The sequence below is a fragment of the Monopterus albus genome, unplaced genomic scaffold (assembly GCF_001952655.1).
Source record: "Monopterus albus unplaced genomic scaffold, M_albus_1.0 scaffold170.1, whole genome shotgun sequence".
NCBI classification, from domain to species: Eukaryota; Metazoa; Chordata; class Actinopteri; order Synbranchiformes; family Synbranchidae; genus Monopterus; species Monopterus albus.
The window spans coordinates 165303-176621 of NW_018128050.1; the positions used below are offsets into that span (position 1 = coordinate 165303).

At 42.4% G+C, this 11319-nt stretch overlaps 2 protein-coding genes across 3 annotated transcripts in view; one reads left to right on the forward strand and one right to left on the reverse strand.

Moving 5' to 3' along the window:
* Positions 1–512: 512 nt before the first annotated feature.
* Positions 513–3330, reverse strand: pclaf (PCNA clamp associated factor). The gene is made up of 4 exons (XM_020615828.1): positions 3173–3330; positions 2253–2336; positions 2002–2182; positions 513–677 (listed from the first exon to the last, which is right to left on the reverse strand). The coding sequence occupies exons 1-4, from the start codon at positions 3216–3218 to the stop codon at positions 635–637; spliced, it is 354 nt and encodes a 117-aa protein (XP_020471484.1). The 5' UTR covers positions 3219–3330; the 3' UTR covers positions 513–634.
* A 242-nt stretch (positions 3331–3572) lies between these two features.
* nedd1 (NEDD1 gamma-tubulin ring complex targeting factor) overlaps positions 3573–11319 on the forward strand; it is a 17070-nt gene continuing 9323 nt past the window's right edge. For both annotated transcript variants that reach the window (XM_020615822.1, XM_020615823.1), the window contains exons 1-9: positions 3573–3685; positions 5005–5148; positions 6239–6333; positions 6442–6558; positions 6665–6805; positions 7072–7301; positions 7433–7634; positions 8091–8214; positions 9182–9310. In XM_020615822.1, the coding sequence (XP_020471478.1) occupies positions 5013–5148; positions 6239–6333; positions 6442–6558; positions 6665–6805; positions 7072–7301; positions 7433–7634; positions 8091–8214; positions 9182–9310 (1174 nt within the window). In that variant the 5' untranslated portion in view covers positions 3573–3685; positions 5005–5012. The remainder of the gene's footprint in view (positions 3686–5004; positions 5149–6238; positions 6334–6441; positions 6559–6664; positions 6806–7071; positions 7302–7432; positions 7635–8090; positions 8215–9181; positions 9311–11319) is intronic.

Consider the following 11319-nt stretch of genomic DNA (forward strand, 5'->3'; position numbering starts at 1 on the left):
TATCAGAATAATGTATTATTGTATTGTGCATTCATCACTTTTAAGGCTACAGGTATAAAGGTGGATCTAATTTTAAATGCTTTATGTACTACCTGCTGAATAGCATAATCTATAACATATTCGTTATTTTACACCGAGTCTTCAAAACGTACTGTTGCAAGCTAGTGGGCTCAAGGGATTCTGCCAAGGAAAGACACTGGAGTCTGGCTCTCTCTTTATTCAGGCTTCCACAACCCCAGATAAACCCTGCTTTTAATATCAACACCAACGCTACACATCAGAATTTAGGTTTTCTGCCCCAAAAGAACCAGTGAACACCTGCTATATTGTGGGCAACAGCACCAGTGCTCAGCCTCTGGGCGTATCGCTGTCCATCTGTGGCCAGGCCTCAGTCTGTTGTAACCTCTCTGCTCTCATCTGTGTTGTGTAAACTAAATAAAGGAACAATGAGAATCTTGACACCATCCCCACTGTGTAATCTAAGGAGACATGACAGAACTCTGCAGGTTGAAAACGTTTTTTAAAAATGTTTAATGAACTATACAAAGTGAATTCAACAGAAATTATATACAGTTTACATTAAAATACCACTGAGAATATAAAGGCAGCAAATAAGACCAAGAGTCAAACAAATTCAGTTGTCATCATCCTCATCCTCAGCAGGCAACGGTCTGGACCTGCAGGCGACAGAACATGGTTTCACAAGATGTGTTGCTTTAAATGCCAGGAACTTGATTATTCTGTTGGCATGATTTTAAAGAACACACCTGCACACATCAGTACAGCTGTGGTTAGGAGGCATAAAGCCTTACTCAGGTACCAATTGTTATTTATTGTCCAGCTCCAGTTACAAGTTGCATAAGATCTTTGTTCATAGTCAACAGGCTGGACATTAATGCTCATATGATGACAACAAAGCCTACTTTTCAACACCCACACTCACTCAGCTTAAACACCATCTTCTACTTGAACTTGACAAACAGGCAAAAATATTGCAGAAAACCTCTTATAAGACTTAACTCTCACTACAGCAGGTTTAACACTTTGCATCTTGCAACTTAGAAAATGCTGCAAATTGCACAAAAAACAGGAATTGGGTTACAAAGCAGAAAGTGATGAACACTAGTGAGGAGCAGAGGACACTTTAGGGCTTCAAACTAAGCAAAAGTGGACACCTGCTGGTTTGTAAAACATGTAGAAGCTGCTACAGTCTGGGACCAAATCTGATGTTAACAGCTTTAGTCATATGTGCAATAAAAGTCTGACTTGACTAACAACAAAAGTAAGCAATAATAAACAGCGACACTCAAGATGAGTTCTGTCTTTCCCCTACAATTTCAAAATGGATGTGTGCAAGTTTACTGTATCAGACGCTGCAGATAACAAAATCCTTGGGAGGTGCCCACAGAGGATAGGCTTCATGTTCCCGAGTTAAGATTTGACTTATTATATCTTCAAAAGAAGCAGTGATCCTCAAACCTCCAATATCCTGCCAAAAAGGCTCTTGACTGTCCAGCTCTATTACAGATCGTATTGTGTTAGAAAGTCAGCCAGCTGGCCACCTGTCTTTGAACAACGATGTCATTCATGTTTATTTTATTAACACCATCTTCACCGACCTGGTGCATTTACAAGCCTACGGCTGAGGGCATTCAGAGTGGACAGAAACGGGCCATTAACGTCGACCCTTGCCTTTCCAAGTTGATCTCACACACTGCCCTAATATCAGCTGCCAGCTCATACTGAAATCTGACAGTTTATATAACATTAAAAATGTGAAGATTTTCCAAGATGACAAAGTGTTTGTTCAGCACATTGTACAGTTTCTCAATTTCCGGACTGTAAAACTGTTTTTTAAAAATGCCAGATTTCCAGGATGCATTGGAACCCTGTAAATGTGTTTCAACTTTCAAGAGAGAGGGAAAAACCTGCAGCTGCAATGCATAAGTGGTACAATGGCAATCAGTGTGGTGTAACACTTGATGCAGAAGGACAACGTACTTTCTGCTGGGCTTTGACATCCCACTGCTCCCAGCCTCTTCATCATCCTCAGCCTCCCTTGGTCTCTGGTTCTCCTTCTCTGGCTTCCTGGGGGGACCACCAAAGAAATCCCCGATGCCCTTCTGCCAGGTCGGAGTGGGACGGGGACAGACTGGGTTCCCACCACCATATTTGTTCTTTGCTGTGAAGTAGAAAACATCAGTTGTATCACATGATGAACAGCGAATGTAGTGAGTGTTGTAGTAGCTCACCAGGTGTGGAGGATTGGCTGCTGCAGGAAGAGGAGTTGGCTGAACTAGAGCCCAGAGACTTCCGGGGAGCAGAAGCTGCAACCGCTGCAGATAGAATCAAACATGGTCAAAACTTAATGTGTAATAAAATATCAAATAAAAAAAAAGGAAAGACGGTCAGTTATACGCCGAATTGAACAGAAGATAACGTGCGTTAATAAAATATTACTCATTACGTTCTCGAATCAATTCAAATTTTATTTATATAGCGCCAAATCACAACAAAAGTAATCTCAGAAAACTTTACAAAGTAAGGTCTAGACCTCACTGCTATCACTTATTACAGAGGGAAAACCCAACAAACCCCCCTTGAGCAAGCACTTGGCGACAGTGGGGAGGAAAAACTCCCTTCCGTCTCATATGTCTTCGATGAGAAGCTAAATTACACTGTTAGTGTAGGGACTTTAACAGGGTTTGGTGCGTCGCCCGAATAAGCCGAACCGCGGCGCGACAAACTGGCGCCAGCCTGTAGAAAGCAAAACACTAGTCTTTATAAAAACTAAATAAGATGCCACTTGTCAGTCGGAATGCGAGATTAAAACTACAGCTAACACTTTTTGATGATAGTACAAATTTAATCCGTTTTTAAGGAAAGCTCTTCCAGCGCTCAACAGAGACCGAGAGCGGTTGACACCCAGGCTTCCTATTGGCGGGAGGTTGTGGCTGTTGACTGATTTAAATCATTCACAGGTGCCAAATATATCAACATGCTGATATTTTAGTTATTTAAACGAAAGTGAGATACAGTAGTGTCTAAAATTGCCCGAGGAAAGCAATTATATGTGCGCCCCCAGCCCACATAACAAAACAGCTGTATTCTTACATGCGATTAGCTACTTGTTGCTGAATTTGTAACAAATGTCTTTAGATTGTTACTGTACCTTTTCTGTATGATCCGGGAACACTGTCTGCTTTAGTTCGCACCATTTTGGTCGCGTATTTACAAAAACCACACCGACCAAACCAAGTGGGTGAAATAAACCGTCCCGCCTTGGTTTTAAAAAAGAACAGCGGATGAGGCGGGATATTTCCTCCCTCCTCTTCTTCTGTTCTGGTAGATGAGACGCAGTGAAGACGTAACGCTGCCCTCTTCAGGCGAAGTGCCGTGACTGCAGCATTTACAGTTGATTCCTACGGTAGTGTGAAGAGTTTCCTGATATAGCCTGATATAGGGGGTATAAAATGTGATATACGTTGTATAAAAACATAACACTCAAATAAAATACAACTACATCACGTTTGTATAAGTGCAGTACTTGAGTAAGTGTACTTCATTACTTGGCCTTTTTGTCCGTCCAGGTTTCCGTTGTGGCGGTAGATAAGCTGCAAACGGCTCAAGGCAGAAGAAATATTTGTAGTAACTTGTCAATTAGCGTTCCGATTCATTTTTCAGGGTAAGTATACATGCAGGACACGTTTTACGGAAAATGTTTAAACATCTGATTGGTCTCTGGCAGGTTAATGCGTGTTTCATGCTGTTTAAATTGTCTTTTGTATCTGTTTATAACTTTATTTCCTTCTAAAGCTGATGTTGTTTTTTGTAGCTAGCGTTAGCGTTAACTGTTAGCTATCGTTAACTAACTTTAGCTGCTACATGTCCGTGCAGATTCTCAGTCTTCCAGGTCATAGACCCCAAAACCTAGTCCAGCTGATTTTTCTAAGTTTTTTTTTAGTTTAGCTGCTAGTTTACCTTAACTCTCGGCTTGCAAATTAAACTCGCATCTGTTCATCGAGTGTTACTGTTAGTATTTTACAGGAAATACGATTAAATTAACTAATTGGGTAAAATAGTAAATTGTTAGTATTTTAAAGGTTTGTCCAGTCGCTGACAGCATACACACAGTGAAATCAAACACTTTGATTTCAAAACATGCCTCATTGAAAAGTAAGCCAGATGTTAAGTATTAAAGTCTTTCTTTTTATTTACACAGATCTTGGCTATCTTACCGTAGACACAAATACTACATAAATGTTTCTGTTCGATATTTTAGCACAAAACCGTGTGTAAAACCTAACCACACCATTGTTCCATTGTTTTGTAAAGGTTATGTGGGCCTTAAGACAGGAGACACTTTGCAGGGATTTGTTTATCTGATGTTACTTTGGTACTTAGGATTTTGGATCGGTAACTTTGTTTCCTTCTTTCATCACGGGGAATAACCGTTATATATATATATATATACATATATATAGCCAGGGGTGCTGAAAAATGATAAATACCAGTAATTTTAGGTCAAATCGTCCCAGCTGGTTTTCACTTCTATCACACTTTGGTCAGTATAATTATGAAATGCTTATTAAATGACACTGTATGTGGCATTACAATGTCTTTACAAGTTTTAGGTTTATGTCCATGATCTGCCACTCTCAGTTCCTAATGGTTTATTACTCACTGCAGTGCAACCTTCTCCACCTGTTGCCTTTGTATCCCATTTCTTTCAGTTTCTCTCAGTGCAAAAAGCTTTCTGAAACTAAAAAAAGAAAAACAAAAGCACCCAAAATGTCAGGCTTTTACTTTTATGAATCTGCTGATTTATTTTCTTGATGAATCATTTTATCTATAGAATGTCAAAATTGTGAGAAATACCTGTTACAGCTCAAGGCGATATATTCATAAACATTCACCCAAACATATTAATTTTACCATCATGTATGACAAAGACAAGGATCTCACTTCACATTTGAGTAGCTACAACCATGTGTTTATCTCCAGGTGTTGCCATGGAGGAGGTGACCCGCCTGGTGTCGACAGGAGACTGTGTGAAGATCTGGGATGTGGTTTCCATGGCGCCACTGGAGCAGTTTAACCCACACAGCATTAGCCACCCTGTCGCCCAGGCCTGCTGGAGCTCCAACAGTATCCTGACAAGCTGATTAACAGTGCATGTGTTTCTGTCAGTTCAATGACAATATGCAGTGACATAACCCTGAAATACTGAATAGTATGAATTTGTAATCAAACAGAAGGTTGATTTATACACACAGCATGTAAGTCATATATGTTTAAATATTCATCTATATCTAGGGCTGCAACAAACCAACCATTTTTATTTTTAAATAATCTGGTCCATGTCAGAAAATGGCAGAAACCTTCTAAAGATCGTGGTGATATCGCCAAATTTCTTGATTTGTTTGAGTCACAGTCCAGAACATTAATATTACAGTGGGGCAAAAAAGTATTTAGTCAGCCACCAATTGTGCAAGTTCTCCCACTTAAAAAGATGAGAGAGGCCTGTAATTTACATCATAGGTATACTTCAACTATGAGAGACAGAAGGAGAAAAAAAATCCAGAAAATCACATTGTCGGATTTTTAAAGAATTTATTTGCAAATATGGTGGAAAATAAGTATTTGGTCAATACCAACAGTTCATCTCAATACTTTGTTATATACCCTTTGTTGGAAATGACAGAGGTCAAACGTTTTCTGTAAGTCTTCACAAGGTTTTCACATACTGTTGCTGGTATTTTGGCCCATTCCTCCACGCAGATCTCCTCTAGAGCAGTGATGTTTTGGGCCTGTCGCTGGGCAACACGGACCACCATAATTTGCAAATAAATTCTTTAAAAATCAGACAATGTGATTTTGTGGATTTTTATTTTTTTTCTCATTCTGTCTCTCATAGTTGAAGTATACCTATGATGTAAATTACAGGCCTCTCTCATCTTTTTAAGTGGGAGAACTTGCAAATTGGTGGCTGACTAAATACTTTTTTGCCCCACTGTATGTACAACCAAGAAAAGCAGCTAATTCTCCTTGTGGGAAGCCTGCTTGGCATTCTGTCTTAAGAAGCAACTTATCATTTACCGTTTTATGCTAAAGTCTGGTCATCTGTGGGCAAAGTATATTTTGTTGATTTCCTTTCAGTAGTCTTTGCGGTAAATTGGTGCGAGTTGACCACTGAACTTTGGCACAAGGATGAACCAACCTTAACCAGATCATTTAGACCAATACCTGGTCAGTGCCAGCAGCAGTGGAGACAAACTGGTGGTTTCCAGCCTCAAGTCAACTCCTGTTCCAATGGTGGAACTGGCCGAGGGGGTGAGTGCATAGCTGTGGATTTTATGGTTGTACAGTGGACCTCATGCAAGAACATTTTTGTATTTTTATCCTAGCTAATCTTCCTAATCCTTTTAACTGTCCTTTCAGAAAAAACAGACCCGCGTGTGTCTGAACTCGACATCTCAGTTTTTGGTCAGTGGAGGTCTAGATCATAGTGTCCACATCTGGGACCTGAAGACCAAGAGGTTGCACCGCTCCCTCAAGGTGAGACCTCACATACACCAGTTAGGTACTGAAATACTGTGGTTGCAGAAAGTGTTCAGACCAGAGGGGAATGCTGCCACAGTTACCAGTCTCCTCTGTCTGTCAGGATCACAGAGAAGAGGTGACCTGTGTGTCCTTCAATGCCAATGACAGCTGCATCGCCTCTGGTTCCACCAGTGGAGACCTGGTTGTCTACAGTCTGACCACCAACCTGTCCAGTAAAGCCTTCGGTCATGGCAGCAACCAGGTCAGACAGTCACAACACTGTTTCAGTCATTTGTTCTTTCATACGTTTTATACTGTAACTAGGTAGAACCTGTGCTCAGGCATCTAAATTGGAACAAATGTCCTCGAATGAATCACAAGCAGATGTTTCTTAAACATTTTTGAGAACATCAAAGAGAAAGTGTCCTGTTTTTAAATCATGTGCTAAAAGACCTTGTGACAGTAAAGCCAGGGGAGAAAAAAAAACAAACTTTTCCATGAAGACTAACAGAACTGTTTTACCGTCAGCCCATCCACGACCTAAGGCTGTCCATGCTGAAGCGCTCCCTGCTGGGCACTGTTTCTGACAGTGGCACTGTGGTCCTGTGGGATTCCAACACCCAGAAGGAACTCCATGTTTTCAATAGTGCCCACAAGGCCCCAGGCTCCGGCCTCACCTTCTCCCCTGCCAGTGAGCTGCTGGTGGTCAGCGTCGGTTTGGACAAGAAGATCGTCTGCTACGACACAGCCAGCAAGATGTAAGACGGTCCCAGAATTCAATCAGTCGGACAAGAGTCAGCTTGTAGGTACATGGAGTATGTCAGGTGCACAAGATGTTAATGTGTGTGTGTGTGTGTGTGTGTGTGTGTGTGTGTGTGTACACGCGCAGTGTCCTGAGATCGATCCAGGTGGACAGTCCTCTGACTGCAGTGGACTTTACACTGGATGGTACTGGTCTGGTGGTCGGATCCACTCAGGGGAAGATCTACCAGTATGACCTGAGGAAGACCAGTGCTCCCACCAGGATCACTGTGGCCCATAAAACCTCAGTCAGCTGCCTGCGCTTCCAAAGCGGCAGCAGCAGACACAAGGTACCAACAGACCAAATACAGTCCTCCCAGTCTGAACATTCAGGTAGACGAGTCATAGATGAACCATAAATGTCTTAATTTCTACCTTGTTAATCCACTGGGACCAAATGGGCAAACGTCTTCTTGCAATAATGATCCTTGTTTTGCTCCAGACATTTTAACTGCAGAAACGTTTTACTGAGGGTTTTGTGTGTTTATGGCGGTGACACTGGACAGCAGTAGATGTTGGTCCATGTGTGTCAAGGCTCAGACTTCACATCTGTTTCTAACCAGCTTCTTCATTTGACTTGACTGATCAATTAACATGCTTGATACAGTCCTAATCGGATATAACCTTTCAGGAGATTGTCACCAGGGTTTTCTGTTGGACTTTACTAAATCCAAGTTAGACTGTGTAAATGCCGTTTACTGGCAAAGACTAACAGTTTAACTGTGTTTCCCTGTCTTCCACATCAGTCCAGTAAACTGGGCTCCACTAAGACTGCCAGTACTAAAAGATCCTCAGCCAAACAGTCCAGCAGCCAGCAAGACCCGACCCCCAGCACAGACCCGACCCCCCCCAGGCAGGTGACAGGTACAGGTCAGTATCGCATTACACTGCATTAAATCATGGTACACTGTAGGATTACCCAAAGCTGTCCCTGGTAGGCTAGTGGTTAAGGCGCAGCGCTCTTGCTTCTGCAGCCCGGGTTTGAATCAGGGTTGCGTCAGGAAGGGAATCCGGTGTAAAACGCGTGCCAAATGTCAACATGCGAGTCGTCAATGTGACAATTCGCTGTGGCGACCCCTAAACGGGAAAAGCAGAAAGTGACTTTCTACACTGTAGGATTATCCACATTATGACTTGGATCCAGACAGATAAATAGCCTGGTTTCCAGTTTACAAACATTCCAGGATGCACACGTAGCATCGGAACAGGGGCTGTGTTCCCACACTGTCAAACGCTTAAATACAGACATTTTCTGATGGACCTTAGAACTGGACTTTATTCCTGCAGCTTCAGAGGAAAACCACCCGGTGCTCTGAGCCAACAGCGGCTTTCCTTTACATCAGCATTTTACACTCAGGACTTTGTGTCGGCAGTTTAGGCACAGAAATGGCTTTTCATATCAATCTCCTCATGGGTCTGTCAGTTTGTTTTCTACCTCATTCATGTCTTGCTGACGATGTTGTGTCCTGCAGGACCACTAGACTGAAAAACTCCCTTTCCCTCTGCTATCAGACTCCTTAAACAGCTGAGGAGTTTACCAGGAAATATGTGATGTACTGTTTACATTCTGAGGTTGTACATGCATAATTGCACAATGACTGCTGCACATGCTGCTCCCATGCAGCATACTTTCTCTGGTATATTCTTATACATTTTTTTTTATTATTATATCGCTGCATTTGTTGCTTAAAGTGCCTTAGATTTTGTGTTACTTATCTACTTTATATTTCATTTGTATTTTGTGGCATTCATGTGGACGGCAAAGTAAGAATTTCATTGTACAAGGAAACATGTTTCCTAACTGTGCATATGACAAAATAAACACTTTGAACTGCAGGGAGCACCGGTGCAGAGGGGATGTCCCGGGAGGCTGAAGGTCAGCAAGGAACAGAGCAGTATTCTGCTGTGGAGAAGTTCAGCAGTGTTGGACGAAACAGTCTGGACATCTTCTCTCCTGCTCGAGACGGTCAGCAAACTGATGCAAAGCTAAATCCGTCATTCCCTCCATGTGCAGTGTTCGGTGTAAAATGGAACAAAACTGTTCTTTCAGTGCTACAGTTTATGAAGAAATATAATTGTTAATTGTATTTATGTTTACTTAAAGGTGTTACTGTCAGTCTTGTCCAGGACACTCTGGCAAAGAAATTTATTTATTTTAATCTCAGTAAGGCTCTCCTGGTACAGTGAAGGTTGAAGGTCACAAATTCTGCTCATTATCAGGTTCATATTGTGATTATAAAGGTTCTACTAGAAAAGGTTTACACCCTTGTATGTTCATTAGTTTCCGCAAAGTGCCAGTAACGCCAGAACCTTACCCCCCGACCCCCGTGTGAACACGCTCTGTTTTAGCTCCTGGCCCCCCACTCCCTAAAAACTCAGTCTGCTCTGATTGGTCAGCTCCCACAACTCTGAACGGAAGCTGCCTACCAACACCAAGCTGTTTCCGGATTCTGCATGGCTCCGGTCTTCAGCGTCAGCTTTGCTAACATCAGCAGCTACCATTAACTGCATTTCACCATAACAACCGCTTCTAAACTAAACTACAGCAGGGGCCTGCTGCTGTCACACCTGGGCAGTGTTGTCTAATAGAGGAACACCAGTAGTATGTTTACACTAAGTTTAGTGCTGTTACAACGATGCTAGGTAAACAAGAAAATTACCACCATCCAACCCGCTGCTCACAGGATATTTGATTTAAAAAGTTTCACACAAACTCTCTGGTAAAATTCAAGCTACTGTTAGCCATGTTGGTTGCACAGCATTACGTTGTGGCTAAGTTAATCAGGTTAACTTCATACACAAGCAGTAAAATAGCAACACTTACAGCAGCAGGGTGTGAAGTGGACTCGCAGACAGTTGGGATAGATCCACTCTTCAGTCACAGCTTCAGTCTGGAAGTAAATCCAGTGTTGTACTGACCCTCGTTGACAAAGCTCTGTGCATATAGCTGTGCAGCATTCTGCAAAGACATTTGGTTAGCTGTAGCTTTTACTTTGATTGACCTTGTCTCGCATTTTCTTCAACTGCGCTTTAACTAACTGTGCCTGCTTGGAAGAAAGCTCCTTTGCATTCTTTTGTTGTGCTTCCAGCTTATTGTCAATATACTGAGTGACATAAGCTGGCCACTGCTCAAAAGTAAATGTACCGTGTCCCACTACCTGTCTCAGAAGATGCTGTATGGATGTCTCCACAGCACTGCGAAACAGCACCCCCATGGCGTCACTGATGGCTGGGTCATCACTAGTGTGGTTCTGCCAGAGTTCACGTACTCTGAGCAAATACTGACTGCCTTTCTCCCACCCTCTTAAGGTGGAATTCTGCACAGCTCAACAGAGCGCACCTGTACTGGGAATTTCTGGTGTATCACTGGCCAGAGGCGAACTTCAGTGTGGAGAGCAACATTATCATGATCCCCGATAGTATTTGCCATTAATTCTATCTCCTACAACATGCTCAGAAGTACAGGCTGTAAAAACACGACGAAAATCTCCAAGCGCAGGCACAAATCCTGCACAAGCACCTAAAAATGCCTTAATCCACGGTGCACCGCCCTTCTCAATGTCAGGTAGACATTGAGAAGGGCATTGAGAGATTTAACCATGCTCATATCTTGAAGGCTAAAAGGAGTGCAATTCTGTGTTATCCCTCCCTGAGGTAAGATGGACTGTAGCAATGGCAGCTGGTGTGAAGGAATGTCAAAACAATCATGGATGTTCCTTTGTCCTCTCTGCATACGTTATGATGAAAAATTATGCACTGTGCCATCCCAGCTGGAATCACTCTCGTGAGACATTGCTGATTCATCACAGCCGTGTCTATCTTCTTCCATTGCGAGAGAGGCAGAGGCACATGTACTGACAACTGGAGATGTGAACTGGTCTAAACAGCCACATTTTAACTCATTTAGATAAGTCTGTTCTGTACAGTGAGGAACAGAAGTATTTGGACACCCTGCGATTTTGCAAGTTCTCCCAC